Source organism: Dermacentor variabilis, chromosome 6 (assembly GCF_050947875.1).
Source record: "Dermacentor variabilis isolate Ectoservices chromosome 6, ASM5094787v1, whole genome shotgun sequence".
Taxonomy (NCBI): Eukaryota; Metazoa; Arthropoda; class Arachnida; order Ixodida; family Ixodidae; genus Dermacentor; species Dermacentor variabilis.
The window spans coordinates 175,416,323-175,439,626 of NC_134573.1; the positions used below are offsets into that span (position 1 = coordinate 175,416,323).

At 45.5% G+C, this 23,304-nt stretch overlaps 1 protein-coding gene across 1 annotated transcript in view; it reads left to right on the forward strand.

Annotated features, from left to right (window-relative positions):
* LOC142585839 (uncharacterized) overlaps window positions 1-23,304 on the forward strand; it is an 85,850-nt gene that overhangs the window by 10,901 nt on the left and 51,645 nt on the right. The window contains exons 13-27 of the mRNA XM_075696874.1: window positions 24-223; window positions 291-400; window positions 1,427-1,544; window positions 5,677-5,817; window positions 7,147-7,257; window positions 7,499-7,634; window positions 8,796-8,828; window positions 8,890-8,925; window positions 10,552-10,692; window positions 10,986-11,343; window positions 12,267-12,612; window positions 12,979-13,107; window positions 14,927-15,056; window positions 22,265-22,297; window positions 22,840-22,956. Coding sequence (XP_075552989.1) covers window positions 24-223; window positions 291-400; window positions 1,427-1,544; window positions 5,677-5,817; window positions 7,147-7,257; window positions 7,499-7,634; window positions 8,796-8,828; window positions 8,890-8,925; window positions 10,552-10,692; window positions 10,986-11,343; window positions 12,267-12,612; window positions 12,979-13,107; window positions 14,927-15,056; window positions 22,265-22,297; window positions 22,840-22,956 — 2,139 coding nt within the window. The remainder of the gene's footprint in view (window positions 1-23; window positions 224-290; window positions 401-1,426; window positions 1,545-5,676; window positions 5,818-7,146; window positions 7,258-7,498; window positions 7,635-8,795; window positions 8,829-8,889; window positions 8,926-10,551; window positions 10,693-10,985; window positions 11,344-12,266; window positions 12,613-12,978; window positions 13,108-14,926; window positions 15,057-22,264; window positions 22,298-22,839; window positions 22,957-23,304) is intronic.

Consider the following 23,304-nt stretch of genomic DNA (forward strand, 5'->3'; position numbering starts at 1 on the left):
CACCTTTTTCTTTCGCTTTCCAGCACTAAATGTGTCAGACGTGAAAGAATACGTGGGCTCCAGAAGTAAGTTTCTAATTCGCCTACATCCTTCGTTCGACGAAGACGAAGGCGCTTTTAGAGGGATTGTGAAACGCCTCACCGTTAATGGCTTTGACGGTGTGGCAATTGTTGAACAAAAGTTTTTCTCGACGGAGTTGTCTACCCTTACGATATTTGTCAAGGTGAGTGCACCGTAACTGTTTAAAAGCTCGTTCAGAATCAAGCTCTTAAACTTATTTTGACTTCCAGCTTCTAAAAAGAAGACTCCTTGCTCAGCACTCAATTATTCTCGGAGTAGAGGTTCAGGATTACGACGAAGATCCAACTCTTGTCCTAAAGCGCTTCACCTTGCTTTTCACGTAAGAATAAAGTATTCATGTCTGACGGATGCTTATATAGCCTGTGAACAAACTCAGCGACGGATTTTTCCTTCAAAACGTATGTCTCCTGCCTAGAAGCACATGTCGCATTATTTGCCAAGTAATGGTCTTTTGAATAATAATAATAATAATAATAATAATAATAATAATAATAATAATAATAATAATAATAATAATAATAATAATAATAATAATAATAATAATAATAATAATATCAAAATCACCGAACCTCTGACCCAAACTGTAAAGTACCATTTGCCGGTCGCATTCTGCGAACGCTATTTCTTGACGATCGATGAGTACGGTCGATGTTTTTTACAAGATGCTGTGGACGTAAAATAGGAAGTAGCTTTAGTAACCACCCATTAAGAGTGACTCGGTAACCAAAATTTCGCGAGTTGACGCATGGCGCATGCATACGGCGCATGCGTATGGTGCAGTTGCACCGTCATCGTGCAACTGCACCGTCATCGCCCGCGCCGCGCGGGCGAATCTACCTTGCTATGACGGTGCAAACTGCATCATGCGCACCGCTGTTATCACCAACAGCACTTGGGGTTTCGGCGATCTGTGCGACAAGACTCGCCGTAAACTGCAACATTCTAGCTTCATTTTTATTTAATTTTCTCCCTTTCAAATGTAAGAACCAGAACAGCAGCTAAATTGTCTCACTAGAGGGGGATCGCGCAGTGCGGCCAAACCGGATGTGCGCGCCTGTCAATGGTGATGGCTGCACGGCGCGCACTATATCTTCACTTATGCTTGGGCCACGCGCTCCGCTGTTCAACTTTCATTTGACGCGGATAGTAGATGCAGATCGCCGTTGCGCAGAAAGCATAAAAAGCTTTCTACCAGCATGTATTGTTAATTTGTAGGTTTCTGATTGCCGAATGACGCCGTTTGTTTTAGTGTTATCTTCCTTCTGCATCTGCCGTGACACATGAAGTAGTTCCGGAGATGATGGACTCAGTTCACGCTATGTATACGTTTGCTTTGATTTCCCAGGCTTTCTGAAGTCGTCATTCTTCAGACCCACTTCACGCGGTCGTGGTCGTTTTGCAAGACAGCGTACCCTTCAATGTACACCGATACGGGCGATGGTTGTAGTCAGAGCGTTCCCATGGTGAGCAACGACCTTTCTGCTTTTTTAACTTTGAACAGCGCTTGTTAGTCCTCACATATGCGGACAGCCTAATTTGTCTGTACTTGTAATATTAATTAACGGAAGTAGAGCCTACGATCGCGCTTCTCGTCCCCTCAAGGATTCTGCTAGTGATTGACGATTTCATCTGCCATCTTAAATGCAGTGTTTACTTATGGACGTGACGCGGAGAATTTTCTCCCTCATCCCTCCGCCCCCCCCCCTTTTCTTTCTCCGTTTGGCGCATAAACATAATTGCACCAGACGTATTAGGCAAATAAATAGAAGACACGGTGTAAACATTCTAACCTGCGAAAGGCAAGCATGTAGATGCTAAGTATTTATTGTCGGGAACTGTCCTTTTTTAAAATTTAGAACTCTCAACTTTTTTTGGCTTTGCCGTTCAAAAATTAACCTGGGCCTGCAAATTATTCGTTCGAGGATGCACCACAACAGTGTGCATCGACATAGATGAAAATATCGCAGGAACGTGCAATCACGTTTAATTAAAATGTCTTTTTCGACCTGGCTGCGGTGGTCATGGCCCGTTTTCATAGTGGCACTCCCCCCCCCCGTATGATTCTTCCAAACTATAACTCGTCAAAATTTGTCCCTGTAAAGTTGGCTTTCTTGCTCGTTGGTTCTAAGCGTGGCGGAGTACGGTATACAGACCGTTTCAATGGGATCAAGAGCGCCCCTCTTGTCCTCCTGTACTCTCTTTACCCTGCCCGTTGCGGGTGCTTGTCGCATTCAGCCACGCGCGAGACCACATCCTGTCCCTTTAAACGATCTGTCTAGGTTTGTGTTACTTATATCTAGCAAAACAACTTTTCTAAGCAATATCAAGGCCTGTCAGCATTGCAGGCGACTATACCTACTAGATGTCAACAGCTTACACTTCAAGTTGCAATAAAAGCTGTCAGTGAAATTTGCCGCTGCAAATGGAACTAATGACTCACTGTGCGCGCGGTGAGCACGCTACACATTATACAGGCGTGATGGCTCCGGTCCATAGGACAGCTTAGTGAAGTGCTGCTTGCGTTCTGCGCCTCTGCCTGTGCTCCTTTTGTGCTTCTTATAACCATCCCAGTTCATGCGAAAATTGGTGCGAAATATTGCGAATTTGTGTTTGAGGCAGCGAAATAACGCCGGAGGTTCATCAAAAGTTGCTGACGTGGAAGAGGCACTTGCCATTTTATTTGAGAATTTCAGCATTGGTAATTGTAAGGACATAACACAATCAGAATAATGTTATATGACTCATGTGTAAATTGTATCCACGTGTATTCACTCCTGATTTATAAGTACGTTGCTATTAGTGTTCGTACGTTACTATTAGCAAAAGAAGTCTTGTCAGCTTGTAAAATTAAAATTATATATGTTTCTAAGACAACGGTGTTCCATTCTAATGTGTGAGTGAAATACATGCAATAGTAAACGTACTTGCATCGAAAGAATTTTGGGACAATAGTTAGAGCCCGTTAACCACAAACGAGCATAAAAAATGAAAAGATAGAACAAAGACTACAATTAAAAAACACATTTCATCCCTAATACTGTTTTTTTTTGTATTTGGCAGACGTCTTCACTACGATTTTGTCCGTTATCACAACTGCCAAGTGTTTATACTTACCAACAGTTCTTACGTGCAAGATGCAATATATGTGCGGGCTCGAATAACAATCGATCGTTTAAACGTAGATGTTTTCTCTTTCTTTCTTCCGCGTAATTACGTCACGACAGCTTGAGAAAATCAGCGTGCCGGTCTGTTAACTGTGCTCTGTCAAATGACGAAGTTCGGCGCACTCACAGCAGGTATCTGTAGAGACGGCGAGTTTTCAGCATGCGCTGAAGCGCAATTTAAAGAGCCTGCTTTAGCTCGGAGGTTCCTACCTAAATACATGAGAAATTATAAATAGTTTTTCTCAGCAACCACTGCACCGAATTGGATGAGGTTTGTAGCACTTAAAAGAAAAAGTTGAAATATAGTTACTGCTAAAATTCGATTCTAGATATAAAAATTGCTGATTATCGCCAAACTTCAGGAAATGATACTATCAAGCTTGCGACTCTGTAACACATCCATGAAAAATTATATAAGAATGTAGCAAATTACATCAAACCGTATATCTAAAGCGGACAATATTGATGTATTATACGCGGCACTTAGATAAACTAATGATGTGTGAGTTGGACATCTGCAAAACCGTTGTCAACATCGTAACAAATTCATGTACGATATAAATTAATATGTCAAATTTGTCCGCCTTTGCTCTTGTAACGGATGCAGTTACAGAACTGCAATATCTTTTATTGTTGCAGAGTGAGGGATATGCAAACTTCGTGCTTCTGCATTTCTTAAGCTTACCGATTTTCGGCAACCAAAAAAAAAAGTCAGGCAATAAATCAAAGCTTTGCTTCTACAACAACTATAATTCAACTTTCTCTCTTAAATTAAACAAGTTTCATTGAAGTTGGTATTGGGGTTATTGCAGGAAAGCATTTCAGCTTTTTACCTTTGTTTGAATAGGCGGCATCGGAGATTTATTTATTCAGTTACCCTAAAGCCCGGTGGGGGCATTATATAGGAGGGAAATGATAACAAAACGAACATACGTTGTAACTAATTGAAAATAACTACGTAACAGCAAAAAAAAGAACAATAAGAGAAAGCGTGATACAAGACAATGAATCTAGTACGCACTATAGTTAACATAAAACTGTCAGCAAATACACAATGATGCAAACGTCGCAATATAAATTTTTATACACATCATAGTTAATGTAAAACAACGGAGCGAAAATTACGATGTCCAAATAACCTATAACATGGTCTGCAGTTTCCAGGTACCAGGCACTAAGTACACTGAACCGAGGAGTACAGGAAAGAAAAATAAATCAGTAACATGGCACAAGTAAACTGAATGTGGAAATGATAGAAGTAGGAAATAAAATGTTCATAATAATGTGCTCTAAGTGGCTAACAAATCTATCATCATTGGTAAGACATGCAACAACTTCTTAGAGATTATTCCACTGTCTGATAGCAACAAGAAGTGGCGAGTAAAAGAAGTGGTTAGTTCGCGCATATATATAGGCTGCATCTTAAACGAATGGTATAGTCGAAGAAAAACGCGATAAGCCGGCGCGATGTTTGCAAGCAATGTTGGTTAGCGAAATACGCATGTAATTTGAAGATATTTAGGTCACCTGATTTTAGTACGGGAATAACGTGAGCGATATTCCATTCATCTGACACATGCTCAATAGACTGCTGGAACAAAGCTGCTAAAATGTGGCATATGGAAGGCTGAGTTAGCTTTAGAAGTTTTGGGCATATGACGTCAGGACCTGGTGAAGAGTTCATTGACAATCTATCTGTACCTGCTGGTATGCCCTGAGGGGTCATGTTTACGTCATCCATGTTAACAATTAAACGTATAGTAGTTCGTCGGTAAATATCGAGCTGAAAAAACTGCTAAATTCCTCAGCTGATTGACCCGAACTAAAGCGAAAGTTTCCATTAAGCAAATGTCAAATTGCAGAGGCAGAAAACTGGAATGTAATCAAATATGTTCTACTTGACTAGCTGAGCATCACACATGCAGCAGTACAATCTCTTGCTGCCGAATCATTTAACCAAGCACTTGAGAAGTTACAACGACGCCAGCCTATGAAGATCGTCAAATTTCGTGCAGGAAAGTAAAGTCCAAAAAAAAATACGCATGAATTGGAATCAAGAAGTGGCTGAATGCATTTTGTGGAATCTATTTTGATTGCGTTCGAACAGCGCGTTCCTAAACTTGTACAAGTTATGCCAAAGTTGCTTTTTTCGAAGGTTACTCGCAAAATCTTGCTGAAAACGCTCGCCTTCGCGGTGGCCGATTTGTCTTGCGTTCGGTGATGTGAGTTTGCGGTAACGTTGACGGGGAGTTTGATGGTTACTGAATACGGCGGTTGGTCGAACGTAGTCATTTACGTCACTATTTGTGTCATAGCCGGAGTTCCTGATTTAGGATTTTAGCTTAGCGGTGTTGCAGACGGCAGTGCATCGCATGGGGGCGTAGCGCCAAAGCTGACCGAAATTTTCATAAGATTTGACATGTGTTCGCAGAAAACCGCGCTAGGCTGGGCTCTTGCTGCGACAGAGGTGGTCCCAGTGTGCATTTCGGTCACGATGGCAACCCATGGCTTCCGAGTTACCAGTCCAAGGCCCGTTGGATCCTCGTGTCTCACGTCAACGGAGCATCTTCCGGTAAAACAAACTTTCATTTTCCGAATATATTGTAATCGAGCGTCTTAGCAAAACGCGACGTACGCACGCATGACACACAATCTGCGCTTTCACTTGGTGCGTTAATGCGATGTTTTACCTTTATCGTTAGCAGCGTTTATAGATTACTATCAGCTTGCAAGCTTCTTCATAAGAATGACTTCTTGGTTTTCATGGTATTTGCCGAGCGGCATATCTACCGCTAAATAGACACACACTAAAATAAAGACGTAGTTCGGCTTTTTTATCAGCACAGTGCCTTTTTAGCGGCAAGTATGTCAGTCTTGCAAACTCCCGTTGAGGTGTCGCCGACGTATGGCCCCTTTCCGTTGCCTACCGCGTCCGCCTTGCCTTATTCGTCGCTTGTGCCGCGGCATGTCGAACAACGAAAACGAGTCAAGTCATGGCCGGGTGGCAATTTAGAAAGTAAAGCCAAATCTTATAATGAGGCGATGCAACCATAATATCTGGTTGATTATACCCTAATAGAGCAACACATAGGTGACGTTGGCAGTTAGTACTTTCTGACTCTTTCACATAACCGCAGCTGGGTGAAACTAATTCCGTTGCCTCCTGCTAGGCAGCGCTGCGGTGACTGCCGACGTACTCCTTATTCTAAAAGGACTCTATAAAGGAATTCCCAACGTGGAGGAAGTTGCATGAAAGGGAGAAATTGTCATTCACCACAAAGCTACAAAGGAAATTCAAAAGGGTTCCTCGGAGAGCTTCGCATTTAAAGAAAAGTTCGACCTGGACAGCGGATCAAACGCTTTCGCAATATAGCCCAAATTAATATCCTCGGCGTCCTTTTAAGAATCCCTAAAGTCACAATGCCCAGTGTCGGATCTTGTTTTGTCCCTGCTATGCTGGCGATATATATGGCGGATGAATGGAGACAACGGGAGGTCTTCATAACACATAAAGCCTGCAGCCACCAGTTACAGCCTGTAGATTCCTCTGGGCTTGGTGCCTTCTTCACCGTTCTTTCCTTTGCGTGATGTAACACGCTAGCACGCTCGACCAGACTCCGTGATAGTGTAGACAATGACGTGAACTTGAATTGTAAATCCCCGCTACTGACCACTCTCTCTCTCTTTGCTCTGGGCGAACTAAAGTCGAAAATTATCTCCGAGTAGCATGCTGCTCACGTTTCTTCATGGTATTCTTTTCTACCTACTTTCTGAGGGTGACGGTTTTATTAAATACGGTTCATTGAGATTGCAGTTAGCCGTGAATGATGTTTTTGAGCATAAAACTCATTGCAGAGTAATCGGGCTGCCTAAAACAAACTGAATTCGCTGTGATCTTCAGGTGTGCGGCAAAGAGGGTTCGGAGACTCAGGATGATCGCCTTGGCGCGGCGTACCGCTACGTCGATGAAGAGTGGCTTTCGTATGAAACGGAACATCTGTTGGCCGCGAAGGTACGTCCATCTGTGCAGCAGGCTTTATAGGGTTCCGGGCTTTGCCATTGTTAAAGTTTGCATTTTGTGTTGTTGACTAGATGCTTCTTAATATCCGCAAATCAAATCCACTTAGCAGAAATCTCGATGCTGGCACCATTTCCATGGGCGACGACCGATAGCACTGAGGCCACTACAGGAATAAGAAGCAGTTTAATACAACGCCGATGAAATACGCCATATGTGTGCTGTTTTGTTTCAGATGCGGGCAGCCAGGAGGCTGCACCCATCATTCTGCGTAGCCGTGTTCAATGTTGACTACGACGCGCCTGGAGCGCAATGTTCAAGGAAGCGGGCGATGCCCTTTGTTCACCTGGACGCCATCGCTGAGGGAGCAGGTGCGCGACAGAAGACTTTTCAGTTCATCTAATTTCTCTACAATTCATGAAAACAAATCCGCGAGTACTAGAGTGCTTTTCTTTTGTTGCAAAAGCCCGGGAAGTCATTTCAGTACTTACAAAACTAATATCGTAAGCGTGATATGGTTTACTGGTGCTGTATACCACATATATCAACAAGAAAAAAAGAATCATTAGGTAAGCTGTATAGGGGACGTAGCCGCCTGGGGGTACGTGAAACGTCTTGTGCGTGCTGCTTAACGTGTATGAGCACTCGGGTACAGAAATGGGACGCACCCAAATACACAAGTGTCATTTATTCACGCATTAGAAATGCGTGCATTAGAAAGCTAACATGCTTAACTTATGATACAGCTAGTGGGAGTTCTACGTTCTTATGTTCCAATCGTGCTCGCTCCCTATTAGCAGTGGGCGCGAATGGGCACACCTCTGTTTCTAGTCCATTGTAACTCGGTCTTGCTGCCCGAGTCTCTAGACGCCATTTCTGGACCCTAGATGTCAAAGGCGGAGGCGCCATAGCCGAACAACCGTCAAATGTTTGCTACAAATGGCACACTTGTAAGTCTTACAACTCCTGATGAGCACATGTTTGAGTTTGGTTGATTGTGCCTACTATGACAGTGTGGCCCGTCTCAAACGCGACCATTCCTTCTCGGACAGACAAACGTACTACCGAGCTATGCCTCCCTAAATGCCGAGCTATAAAGGCTAAATTTAGCTCCCATTGCGTCATGCGTCGTGCGACAAGGTGCCACCTGAGCACGCGACACATTCATAATTGAGTAATGGCTTTTTCCCTCTACACAACGATATCAAGGTAAGGTGTGTGGATAGCGCGGTTGCAAATATACATATAAGCGATTATAGTATTACACGGTTTCATTACAAGCGACCGCTTTTCTGACCGAACTTAAAAATGTTCCACATCAAAAAAGGGTTTTTGTTTCTTCGTTATAGTGCGCAGTACTCCCAAATATACTCGTCAGGGAGAATTACTTGCCATTAAGCGGTGTGTTGGCTGTAATCTTTATTGATTTCGCGACGGACCGCTCATTGGTCCTATACGAACAGTTCTCGCTTTGCCAATCCCGGAGCGAAATTTCAGCAGCGGTGTGCTGGTTGTCTGTGTTGGCTGCGCAGGTTACAAGAAAAGTAAAGGCGACGAGAAGAGAGGTGAGTGATTTGGATGGCTGACTAATGTTGAGAAAGAGCCTTACGTGACTGGCTTTTGCAGCACCCGATAGCAAGTACATCGACGTGGACTATGGCAGTAAGTAGAGCAGTAGGCATGTAGCCATATCACTCACCCCATAGTCTTTTATGCTTCTTCAGTACTTGCAAGACCAGAAGAAGGCGCACCTCAGAGAGAGGGTATTATGTGGCGAATAATTTCATTTTCTGTTCTTCGTTCCTTGTCATCTGTTGTGCCCAGTGGTCCATTCCGGTGTCAACAGCGGCACCGAGGCGTCCGAGCTAATGAAAGGGGAAAAAGTGGAAAATTAATTATTCGCCAGCGAGCGCGAACCCGGCTCCATGTACCGCATGTTAGCTTCGATAAAAATTGTCCGAATCGATCCTCAGAAGCATCACGAAATAATGGAACCTAATGCAGAACAGTAGTAAACGTGTACCGGAAACCGATAGTAAACCATTGGTAAGCATACAAACAGTAAATTTATTCAAACGCGGTGAGAAATAGCCACTTCTTGACACAAACTATCACGCCGACATACACGGCTCAAGAACGTTCTCCGTCGTCCTTTTTTGTGGAGGCGTAAGCTACGTGGCTGAACTTTATATTTAAAATACTGCATATGTGAAATTTATTTGCGTCTGTGTATAGTTTTGTGAATAGCTTTGTAACTGAAACAGTGCGTGTAAGTTGGCCTAAATCGGGTTACGAGCCGAGTAGTCTTGCTTTCATGGCTCTTTTTTTTTGCAATTTCAAAAATTGAATTTTGCCGAGAACAGTGCAGTACGCTACGGGGCGACTCTCCTGTGCACCTTTTAAATGCCTCTTGCTAGCAGATGCAAGCGGAACAATTATGCTACCAGTAACTTTCTTCCTGGGACAACGTGACTGTCACGTAATACTGTGTACATTCGTAAGAGGGCAACGGCCTGCCGCATTTTCCACAAACCACGGGAACACGCAGGCGTAATCACGGACACCCTTACCTGGTTCTGTTCTCGCACTGCGACTGCATTCTATATGAGAACAACGTCCTAACCTGTAGAGAACAGCGAATGAAGCGCTGAACACGTTAGGAAAATCACATGGTCGATGAGGGCAAAATGCAATAACGCTGGTGTACTTAGATTTAGGTACATTTTAAAGATTCCCGGATGGTCAAAATTAACCAGGAGTTTCCCACGATGCGGTGTGTATTATAACGCTATTGTACTTTTAGTACGTAAAACAACATAATTTAATTTTTTTAGCCATTGAATATAGTAGGGACCTTTTGGACAGACGCGCGGTATTGGTTGCGCCTGTAGACCTTATGACGAGAATTAACAAGTATTGAGGATGAGTATGGTGCACGAAAATGAATGTCTTAGTTGTCGCAGTGAAGAAAACTTTTTTACTTTTGCATACTGACTGCCCGTACGTCAAGAATGGAGTCAAAGTCAAAGTTTGTGATGCAACCCCAGGAACACAGACAAAAAGGCTTAAAAATTGTCCTAGCGAAGGACTGTGCCCTCTAAGAAGGAAAAAATATGTCCAAGATTGATTAAAAAGCGTTTGCGGCATGCAGTGGCTCAGTGTAATAAGCTAGATTTTCGGTATTCTCTCGTTTATACATTACATTTCTGGCTAATTAACTGTACGGGACTCCTTTTTCTTTCTTGACTCGATTGTTGTTATTATCCTACCCTGCCTGTGTTCATGCAGACGAACCTCCGACGCTGGTCTGCGTCGTATCCGATGACAATACCCATGACGCACCGCACCTACCAGAAGAAGGATGCGACTACTTCGTCTACCAGAGCGTCGTCTACAAGGACGATACATTCGTGCCTCGCTCCAAGAAGAGTAAGTGCGCCAGAGTTCACAGTCGTCACTATCTATTGTTCGTATGGAGTCGAACATTTATGTTCTAATAGGTATGGTGGCAGATTGGTGTAATTGGTATTCCGTTATCTTTCAAGGGTGCATAATAGCGCGTAGTAAGAAACACAGCACATCAGATAGGGACGAGTGCTGTCGCTCGGGTGACAACGTTGGCGTTATTTTACGCATTTTTTTCTTTATTTCTCAGGAAGAGTTAGAAGTGATGTATGAACAAATCTCTGAAAGTCCACCTGAATGAATGAATGAATGCGCAGCGGAGTTCTTCAAGCGCTTCGCGTCTGCGAAGTCGCGGAACGAGGAAGCAAAGTACCTGGTTGCCCTGGACGCCGGGGAGTTCATGCAGCGCTACGCGAGCGGCGTTCAAGGAGACGACTGGTTCGCGCGCTTCGTGGGTCAGCTGGTGCTTTTCCTGGAGGAGCACTCGATGGACGGCGTGGCCGTGGTCGAGCTGCCTCTCACCTTGGCCGAGCTGGATCGAGTGACACCGTCGCTGGCGGCCGTGCGCCGCTACACGGCCCACTTCGGCTACTTGTGTTTGCTGGGCGTGACCCTGCGGGATTCTGGAAACGCCAGCATCCCTGCCGCGCTGCCACGTATCGCCGCACTGTCCAGGTTGGCTGAGGCTGGAGCTACAGTACTACTGCTATACGGAGCATTGGAACTGTTAACATCAAATTATTATTGCGTTGTTACTAGTTCCGAACTCCGGCCGCGTGCTGTCTGATTAACTTCGCTTTCCTGATATGGTGAATATTTTCCGCCTTGATCGAGAGTCAACGGTTTTAGTAAACAGAAGCAGCGTACACGGCTCGCAGCTGTTATCAATGCACTCATGTGCTGTAACATTTCTGAGCTTTGTGGAAACCACGAACGCCAACTAACCGCTTCGGATGCTGGTATCGAAGTGCCCACCTAACGCTTGAGCCTTTTGTCATGCGTATGCAACTGGCGTCCCACTAGCGTGGTAACATAGTGCCGACCGTCAAAAGAAAGAAAAAGTGGTGGCGGCCATCGTCTGAAACCGATGGGATTCGGCCATACTAATCAGAATAGGTCGTGTATGTTTCAGGACAATCTTCCCCATAGGCAAGACGTCTCGAAAATCACCTATCAGAACCATTCTTGCGAAGCTGTAGCTCCTATATTGCACGTACAAACTTGTCCTTCTGTATTTTCTCCCGTGAGAACCACGGGGCGCCGCAAACGCTATATAACTGATGTCCGCCTTGACTTGCCGTATTCAAAACCTTGCGTGCCAGTGGGATTGCCCCTTTGGCAATTACATTGTTAGTTACCCTAATTTGTCACCGCACGACTTTTTTAAACAAACTTGAAACCTTGAGACAACTAAATAGGTGTTTGAATTCCGCTGCTAATTCAATGATGACAGCATCAGATTCCGCAGCACTTCAAGCTTTTATTGATCGCAATGCTGGAAATTCCTGCAAAGTTTCGCAGGCCATTACTGCGACTGTTTAACCGCGAATATTTCGTGTTCGTCAGGTCTCCAGCTTGATTCATCACTCTACTCGTAGGTTGGCCGATGTACTGGTTCTCGAGAGTCACCTGGTCGCAGGAGCGGCATCCGCCGCCCCTCAAGCGAGCGGTGTCAAAAACGGCAGCTGCACCGTCCGCTTTCCCAGTTCAGCGCACGAATCCACACTGGGTGGCGGGCCCGGCATGTCGCTGGACGAGGCTGGTCGCATTCTGCGCCGACTCGAGCGTTATTCTTCCGCTAAGGATGAAGGGGAGCACGGAGAAAGCGAGGCGCTTCTTTGTTTCTCGCTCAGCCTGGCCGCCTTCCGGTTTCGCATGGACAACGACACTAAGGGCCTGCCTGGTCATTCCTGCTCTGGCGTCGACATGTTGCCATTCCGTGAGGTGCGCCAAGGCGCTGGCTGCTGACTTTTAGCAAGTCTCGTCGCTTCAGACGCTTGATACCGTGACAATACCACGCTTACAATACTCTAGCAGTCTATGCCATAATAATTAGTACGAGTGATCAAGCAACACGTTAGAAGTTATCAATCTATAGATATTTATCAGCTCAAGATCTCAATAAGCTCAAGTCAGCAAAATTGTTGTTTTAGGGCCGTATACAAGACAGTGCGCACGCAGCATCGAGACGAACTTTTGTCAGTCATTGCTCTCTCATAACTATGAAATGGTCGACTCGTAATTATTTAATGATCATCAACCGACGAGATGACTTGTCTTTTCACTTTCTTTTTTTCTTTCTTTCTTCAGACCTGTATGTCTCCCAAGAATAAGAACTGGTCCGAAGAAATTGTCTCTCAGACTGCGCGCTCGTCTTATCGTGTGGCTCCAGGCGCAGTTATCACCTTTGACTCGGTCAACGACATCGAACACAAACTGGTTGGTTCCGTTGCAGCCTTGCGAGTTACCTGCCATATTAGGAGCACAATTTTATTACGTTCGGAAGTTCCCGGTGAAATGGTTGTCGACAAGTTTCCCTAATGAACAATGTCTTTTTCCTAAGCCCAGTGTAACCGCTTTTCCGTCTAGCATCTGGTCTGACCATTGTCATTGAGACCAGTGTCCTCTTAGAAAATACGGGTAGCTGAAATCAAGATAAAGAAGTACAGTTGAGCATATCGTGTAACACGCACAACAGCTAAACTGTATTAGCAGAATGGGCGAAAAGGAAAGGGAATCGAGGCCGGAGAGGGCGGCGGACGATTAGGTGAAGTTACTAGGTCGGGACTGCAGGAACGATGATGATTGTTTTAAATGCATTGTATTCGTTCTCTGGCGGCTGCTTGCCAGATTTTAGCGGACGAGACGAGATGATGACTGGTACAAGGGTCGCTGATGAATGGCGGCCAAGAAGGAAGGCTAGCTTCAGGTCGGAGCCAAAGTTTCGGTAAAGGAGTATTTCTTTTCGTCAGGGTCCGGACAAGTGCATGCCTTGTTGAAGTGTTCAATCGTTCAATCAATTTCAATCTTAATCAGTGGTAAAATAAGAGTATACAATACAGGTAAATATGCAGAATGCTTCTTTTGTTTGCTCGTTGTTGTTCACTTCGAGCCTCGTTATTTCTTGTTTGGTATTGAATCGGCGGTCCGTAACACAAAGAGATTCGGAAAAGATGCGGAGAGGCGGGAGCAGTTTGGAACATCTGCGTGGATGCAGTTGTCTTATGAATAGGCACACAAGGCGAACCGGGGCGTCTTGCTTGAGAATCGACGGGAGTACCAGCATGGCTTCGGTGTTTAGGCTTTTCGCGCTACAAGTTCAAATTTTCGACTGATGTCAGTGGTTTAAAAAGCCTATCTAGTTTCGAAAAAAAAGAAAAAAAAAAGGACTTTAGCGGCTTTTTCTTTCTGCGTATGAAGTACGATTTTTGAGTGCCAGGTTGTTCAGAGGACCGGCGTCCGGATTTTTTCTGTCGTGCTTGCCGCTCCCGTTCTCACTGGGCGTCAGAAACTTTTCTGCCGGTTTTGAGCTGCTGCTTTCGACACAGATGCTTTGCCAAGGGACCTCGCTATTTTTTCGCAATTTGCTGCCGCATTCATTTGTCTTCTAGGCATCTTCCCTAACTGAAGCTCTCCTCTGCAACCCAGCTTGAGCTGCCTTCTTATGAAGCATTTATTCGCGCCCAGCACACGTTTACACACTACGGCAGATATATAGCTATGCTGAGTTTGGCACGCTTGAACAGGGCCTATGCAGTTTCACCTTCGCGCAAGGATCTCCTGCGCCCGCGCAGCCCGGTGAAAACGACCCTAAAACCCAGCAGAGGCACCCTTGAGGTGATATCCTCGCGCTCATTGGATCAGAGCTCCACGGCGCACGTTCTAGATGCACTTGCAGTGTGGGCTAAGCCCCCACATCCGTGCACCCAAATGGAGAAGCGGGCGTGTACATAAACATGGCAGCATCTGCCCACTTGCTCGGTACGGAAAATGTGTTGCGATCAAGTTTAAGCGCCTCACATGGTGTCTTCTGCAAAAATTAGTAAAGTGGCATTACTAAAACATTGCTCACGTTCGGGGATAGTAATTAACTGCAGTGTAAGGGCTCGTGGGTCTCGTTAAGCTTTTGATTACTCTTATGAACCTTATTTCTTTCCGGTGTGTTCTATACAATTTTTTTCCCTGGAAATGAACTTGGATTGATTCCTTAGCTAATAATCGCCTATGGTAAACACGCATAAGTTTCGCTTCCGCGCAGCTATCCACCGTGCATGGACTCACTTGCGGAGCCGTATACGCCGTCAACTTTGACGAGTTGGAGTCCGTGTGTTCAGCTTCGGCTGGGATCAAGCCATTTCCCCGCCTACAAGCCGTGATCAACAGCATTGGTATAACTTTGTTTTCTTTTTTTCTTTTTCACACCAGTTACTTATTTACTCATTTGATGTACCCTCAGGCCCGAAACATTAGTGGGCAACAAGAAATACAAAGAAAGAATAGATAGAATAAAAGCAGCATGTGAAACATAAGAAATCAACGCATGATTAACATGGTTACTATAAAAATAGCAGGTAAAATAATTTGGATTTATCATATAAGTTAGGTATAACCAAATAAAGAATCAAAGATAACAAAATAAAGCAAAATTAAACATTGTTAACATAAACAAAGCAGGTACAAAATGGGCTCTATTTATACAATAGTAGCTGTGTAGTTTTTAAGGAGTTCATGATTTAGTATTGCAGCAACATTTTCGGGAAGATGATTCCACTAGTCACATACGCATGGGATAAATGAAAGTGAAAAGGAATTAGTTCTGAAAAAAAGTATGCCGACCTTGTTAGGATGGTCTAATCTTCGGGATATGTATTGCGGTGACTGAAGCAGTGCTTTTTGTAATTATGGGTGATGAAAGAGTTTATGAAAAAGACAAAGACGAAGTTGTTTGCTACGTGACGCGAGATAAGGTAAGCTCAAACTTGATTTCATGGCAGTTATACTTATAGTTCTGTTATAATTAGACAGTGTAAAACGGACTGCGTTATTCTGGACCATTTCAAGACAATGCATAAGGTTTTCATGACGTTGATTCCACGCAGATACGGCGTATTCCAACTTTGAACGTATTAGTTTTCTATAAGGCATGAGTTTTAAGGCAGGTGGGTAAAGCGAAAAGTTACAAGGAAGCCCAAAGTTCTGTTAGCGTTGCTTACGACGTAAGCACAGTGAGTAGTCCAGACAATGCTGCTGTTAATATGTACACCAAGGTATTTGTAGCTAGACAGGGGGTCTAGGGGAACGTTGTTAAGTAAGTGTGTGGGGCTTGATTGCTTCATGATACACGCATGTATTTACATTTGTTAATGTTCAGTTCCATACACCATGTCTTGCACCATTGCAACTTGAAAAAGCATTAAGATCATTTTGTAGAATAATTACATTGTTCACAGTTGTTATTTCCCGAAAGATTACACAGTCGTCAGCAAACAAATGAATATGAGAGGAAACGCAGGATGGCAAATCGTTAATGTAAATAAGAAAGAGAAGTGGGCCGAGTACCGAGCCTTGCGGCACACCACACGCCGCTAAGCTCCGAGTCACTTTTGTTGACCGAAACGTACTGGGAGCGGTTAGTTAAAGAACACTCAAGCCACGTAAGTAACTTGCTATATATGTCTAGAAGACGAAGCTTATGTAGTAGTAGTTTGTGGTATACCTTGTCAAATGCTTTTGAAAATGCTTTTGTTACCTGCGAAAAAGGATCGATCAAGAATGATACTCAGTTTATGCGTAAATGATACTAGTTGCGTTTCACTAAGGTATGTCTTTCTGAAGCCGTGTTGCGCGCGAGTGAAAAAATAGTTTGATCAAAGAAAGTTAGCGAGACCAGAAAACGAGATGTGTTCTAGAATATTACAGGGAATGCTCATTACAGAGTGCTCATTACCTGATTTATGAAGCGGAATCACCTTGACGACTTTCCACTCAGCCGGTAGAGAACCTGTGTCAAGCGACTGTTCAAAAATATTTGTTAGTATTATTGAGGAGTAGGCAGCAGTACTTTTCAAAAACTTTGGGCTTATGGAATCACTGCCCGGGGATGATGAAAGCTTAATTCCGTTTAATATGCTCTCTACACCAGCTGGGTCAATTGTTGGAAACATTACTGGATGTTTGTAAAATTGTGCGGCAGGTAGACAGACGTTAGAAATGTAAGAAACATTTTTTTTAAAAAGCATTGTTCAGGACAGATGCGCATTTGCTTAATGGAACGGCGTTATCTGCGTAATCGCCTAAGCTTACGTCATTCTTGCCGCTGGGTTTTATAATGCATCAGAATTTCTTAGAAACTATATTTAGTATTGATGGCAGAGTATTATAATGAAAGTTGTCCTTGGCGTTTTTAAGCGCGCTTGCGTATTGCTCCGAAACAACGTGATAAGTTCTCCACCGAGTGATGTTAGAAATTGTTTTGGCTGATCTATACAGACGTTTTTTCTTGTTGTTATTGTTGTTGCTTTCGGATTGCGATAAAACGTCCGTGCGATCTACGGCTCTCATTCTATAGAACGCCAACTTGATGCGTACCCACAGCCGACCAACACGCGTACATACACTTAGAAACTGAACGCAGTGAGTGAGAAAGAACTAAGGTAAGTACGAACACGATGAATTGAAACGAGTTTTTCCCATCGTTAAGATTTATACGTATGATGCTGTATTTCTGCTCCGCACACTTAAGCTAAAACGTGCTCCACGAACTGGACATGAAGTTGCCATTTAAAACAGATGTAGTTGAGACTCGAGCACGTATACATCGTGCAAACAGAACGCATCCCACAAGCATATCGCATTCAGCTTTCCGAAGTCGAGTCAAATGAATATCTATGCCGAACAATGTATCTGCTTGGAGCTTTGAATGTCATTCTAGAATTGTTCCATCTATGGTAGCTTTTAGAAACGTGAGCATTTTAATGAGTAGCCTCTTCTCGCATTTCTCCCTTTGTGCGTTGACTGGTTTTGATTCACTTCTTCCTAAACCCATCACGAAAATCGCGTTGATTGATTGCTACAAGTAGCAGCTTGGGCGCTTTTCTGCGGTGATGTACTTTTTGTAGCTTCGCCCTGATATATAGAAATCACGGCGCTACACATATGCGCAGGTACGAGCAGAATTAGCTGCCTTTCTCCCGCGCGAAGGTTTCCCCTAAATCGATGTGGACAGGAATCCTTCCGTCTATCGTACAATACAGACGCAGTGGTGCGCTTACCTAATACTTTATGACAAATATTAGAAACACTTGTATAATTATTAAAACGCGTGAAAACGGAGACGAAGAGAAACACAGGACGATGCTCGTCCTGTTCCTTTGTCTCTCTCCGTCTCCATTTTTTCGTGCCTTAATAAGTATATACCAGTATATGTGACACCGGGTCGCAGCAATCAGAGGCGGCGTCGCAGCAGTCGGAAGCCATAGCTGTACTGTAGTGAGTGCGGTCATGCTGATTCGTACCGTTGCCACTGCTACTGTCTGAGGACTGTAGGACGGAAAAGGAATGATGACAGTGGCACAACGACGAGGGCATGCCGACGATGGAATGACAAAGAATTAATGAGGACAGCGGCGCGACGACGACTCTATGCCAATGACGGCATGACGGAGACTTCCACCACTGTCATTACTCTTTTATCATTCCGTCGACGACATAAGTCATCGTGCCATTACTGATTCCTCCTTAGTCATTCCATCAGCTATAAAGTCGTCGTCTTGCTGCTGTCCTCATTCCTCTTGTGCCATTTCATCGTCGACAGACAGTCGTCATGCCGCTGTTTTCATCCCTTCATCATGTCATCGTTGTTGTACAGTCGTCGTGTCACTGTCCACTGATCTTTAGTCATTCCATCGTTGGCAACAGTCGTCCAGCCACTGTCCGCATTCCTCCTTTTCATGCTATCGTTGGCATACAGTCGTCGTGCCGCTGCCCCTATTCCTCCATCATTCCATAGTCGACATACGCTCGTCGTCGTGCCGCTGCACTTATTCCTACATCATTCCATACTCGGCATACACTTGTCGTGCCACTGCCCTTATTGCTCCATCATTCCATAGTCGACATACACTCGTCGTCGTGCTGCTGCCTTTATTACTCCATCATTCCATAGTCGACATACACTCGTTGTCGTGCCGCTGCCCCTATTCCTCGATCCTTCCATAGTCGACAGCATGCGTCGTCGTGCTGCTGCCCTTATTACTCCATCATTCTATCGTCGACATACACTCGTCGTCATGCGGCTGCCCTTATTCCTCCATAACTCCATAGTCGGCATACACTCGTTGTCGTGCCACTGCCCTTATTGCTTCATCATTCCATAGTCCCACTGCCCTATTGCTCCATCATTTCATGGTCGACATACGCTAGTCGTCATGCCACTGCCCTTATTCCTTTATCGTTCCATACTCGGCATGCACTCGTTGTCGTGTCACTGCCCTTATTGTTCCGTCATTCCATAGTCGACCTACACTCGTCGTGCTGCTGCCCTTATTCCTGCATCATTCCATACTCGGCATACACTCGTTGTCGTGCCACTGCCCTTATTTCTGTGTCATTCCATACTCGGCATACACTCGTTGTCATGCCACTGCCCTTGTTTTTTTGTCATTCCAAAGTCCACATACACTCGTCGTCGTGCCGCTGCCCTTATTCCTTCATCATTCCACAGTCTACATGCGCTCACCGTCGTGCCGTCGGCCTTTTTCCTCCATCATCCCATACTCGGAATACACTCGTCGTCGTGCTACTGCCCTTATTGCTCCATCATTCCATACTCGGCATACACTCGTCGTCGTGAACTGCCCTTTGTCAGGATTGGGGGCTCAATCCCATCGCTCGTGATCCGTTGTCAAAACTGGAGTCGGGCATGAATTAGAAGGTCGCTTGCCCATGCCGTCGTCCGACGTATCCACGCTGAGGACGTTGATAAAGGGAAGGACTGCTTCTCATCGGGAACGAGGAATAAGGGTTTATTTACAGTATTTACATGCAGTTCATCAGTCTAGCATGACTTCGAGAGAAAGTACGTCAGTCTAACATGACTGCTTGAGAGAGTGTATCAGTCTAACATGACTGCTTAAGAAAGTGTGTCGAGCATCCGCACAACAGCGGTTTATAAACACTCGGGCCCCCTTAATTCCAAGGGGACGGAAACGTTCGTCCAGTCATTGTAAACACGCCGTCTCTCTCCGGGACGGCTTACACACACACGCACCCACACACACACACAGGTTCACGGTCCGGTCCGGAACCGACATAACACGAATTTCGTAGAACTCGGAGCTGACCCGCGCGGCGCGGCCGGGTAGCCATTGTCCTGCGTCTTGGTCGGCGCGTGGCAAGGGGTCCCCGATGACGTTCCCGCGGCAACTTCCCCACTGCGGCCGACCCGGTTGGCGGTGTCGTGTTACGGCACAAAGCCTGCTTCGTCGAACTCATTCAGTCACAACGGCGACGAGGCTAGAGCGTAACGGTGGCGTTCCTTGAAAGTTAACGCCGCCGTCGTCGCAACTGGCTGGCAACACTTGCACCTCAGCTGGGCCGTTCTTAACACCTTATTGCTCCATCATTCTATACTCGGCATACACTCGTTGTCGTGCCACTGCCCATATTGCTCCATCATTCCATAGTCGACGTACACTCGTCGTCGTGCCGCTGCCCTTATTCCTCCATCATTCCATACTCTGCATACACTCGTTGTCGTGCCACTGCCCTTATTGCTCCGTCATTTCACAGTCGACCTACACTCGTCGTCGTGTTGCTGCCCTTATTACTCCATCATTCCATAGTTGACATACACTCGTCGTCGTGCCACTGCCCCTATTGGAGAGCTGGACACAAAGGCCTGTCTCCAGGGCCCATTCATGCCTAGTGGCTGCGCACTCTCACGCGCGCTAGAGGGAAAAAGTAAGTCAGACTGGCCGCCGAACGTCCAAGAAAGAAGTAGAAAAAGATGACTCAGAGGCGACGGAGGGCGCGTAACTTCGCCCGCGCTAGGAGTCACCTTCTCCTTTTCGTTCTCGCACTCGGCGTCGACGGGGCGAAAGAAAAATCGATAACCTCCCAGAACAGACGGTTGCTGCTAGCCAATAGGAAGACGAGACGGGAACGGGAGAAGGAGTGAGTTTGTACGGAGAAGGAGGGAATTTGTACAAGAAACTCTATGCGTATGTGAGCGCCTGCTTTGGCGCTAGTAACAGACAGACGTGGCACGCGTCTATAAAAGGAAGTTGATCGGGGGCTGCGATTCAGTCCCGAGCTGCCGGTTAAGCTTGCACAAGCCCGCCCGCTGAGGAGCTCCCGGGGGACGCATCACTCTCGCCCAGCCACGGACCATCCAGGCAGCGTGCGCCAGTCATCGGGAAGGCCTCCGTTGGACACATGCGGTAGCGTCGGACTGAAGAAGTGCCCGGTGAGCAATTAGCATCCATTCATGCGAAAATGCTCGGTCGGAAGTATCAAAGTGGTGGGTCTAAACAAAAGGGGAAGTTAGAAAGAGAAGAGCGTGAGAAGAAGCTACCAAAGATGACAAAGTACCTACTGAATGCAGCTTCCGCGGAGCAGTATGAGCGCTCTACCCAGAGTCCGTGTCAAACTCCCAAAAGTACTGACTGTGCTTCTGTGGAGGACTTGCCAACTACACACCACAGTTTCCTGGCAAGAAGCAAGGATTGACTCATTTTGGTTGTCTGTATCCTGTCAAAACGGTGCAAACCTCGGTCGTCCGTATTTCTGAGCAACCGACGCTAACCGAGCCCTGTCCTGTTCCTGAGTCAGCAACGTCTATGCTACTCGGCCGGGCCCCTGCCACAGAGCTCCAGGTGTCCGCTCCGCCGCACCCGATTCCAACTACTGCTGATCAACAGGCACCAAACCTCCCCTATGAGCCTCCTTCTACTGACGAGTGCCAGGAAACAATACTCCAAGAACCGACTCACTTGTTTCTTGTTAGTTTGGCTTCAGATAATCATGTTCCCACCCACAAAATGGGCCTCGAGAGGACGAATGAGACGGCTTCTCGTTGCGGCAACAGAGAAGTATAGACACTCCCGCAGCAAGAGGTACGCTGCGAGATTCTCCGAAGTGACACTGCTAAGTGGCCGGACGTTAGTACTGACAGCTTTCGGAGTGTATGCTTTGAGAAAGGGCCATTGTATTTTCAAAATCGGGCAGAAAATTTTCCGTCTTCCGAAAGGCAATACGAAACTCAGAAACGCTACATGTCACCTCATGTGACATATGTGCCTTCCGCGGTGCTAGAGATGACGCCATTTCGCGGCGCGTTCTCAACATAACGACGACGTCAGCACTCTTCTGCGCGCGACATTGCACTGGTCACAGGCTTCTGGCGAGGTTCTTTATTTTGCGGACGGTCCACGTCATGGAAAGAGTTGACTTAAAACGTGGCTTCAAGAGCTCTTCGCTGTAAAAAATAATGTCACTACATGAGTATCTCTACACCGTGTGCATAACTTCGTATAGCGTTGGTAGCAGGGCTTCCTTTACTGGTTGTGTGGCATTCACTGTCGTCACAATTTTACAGCCGTCGCGTCCGCAGCCGAAGAGGAGGAGTTTGGTAAGTTTATTCTAACAGACGTATTTCGCTGCTTTTCACTCTCGGCACGTGTCGCATGATTGTTTGCGACACGTGAAGCAGGTCTTTCCTAAACACTTTGCCGGTGATTAGTTCTCCTTTGCGAAGCACAATTATTGTTGCCTAAATTCTTCTTCAGGGTCATATGAATCTGTACGTGCATGCTTCAATTTTTATTGATGACACAAAGTTCCCATGTGTTGGTCTGCCAGACTGTGCTATTTTCTCTGACTTGCTGTAGCGTCACTTTACTGTTTTACTGAGTGCCAGGTAGCTTAATTCGGTCGTTGCCCTTCACTCTTTCTCCTGAAGATCCAGGCGAGTGTGAAGTAAGGTTTCCCGATTGGTGCTTTTTTTTTGTTGTTGTTGTCGATCAGTGCGCTTTCCAAGGGATGCATGACTTGTCTGAGGGACTCTTACTAAAAGCCACATAGCTGCTCGAAACGAACATGGCTTTATTTTTGCGTAACCTAATTGAAGATAACAGCAATTACTAATATTGGGCAACCTGGCTGATGCGTTAGGTGACTCGACAACGCTGTCAGTTGCGCCTGTGAAGACGACAGTAGCTACCCAAGCGGCAAATACGACCGGAGAAGGGACGACAGCCAGCCCCGCGGCGCTGAAATCTGCAAATGAGGGTAAGGACCTCATATGTTTCTGTTGCCTAATTTTATTTGTTGCAGATTACAACTAAGTTAGCATTAATATATTGCAACGAAACCTACCATAATGTATACCCTAACAAAAAACCTTGTGTCACGGTCTGCGGGTGCAATACCTAAAAAAAAAAAAAGGAAAATAGAGGCTTTTAATGTTAAACAGCGAGCGAACAGAGAAAGCGTCAGGCGGAAACTAGAAACTACCTTCAACATCGCGATGTCAGTCCCAAAAGTCTGTCGCAAACGTTATGTGTTCCCCATATCTTTATCCTACAGCGTCTTATTTCTTAGCATTATATACTTCAGAGGTCCGTATGTTACTACAGA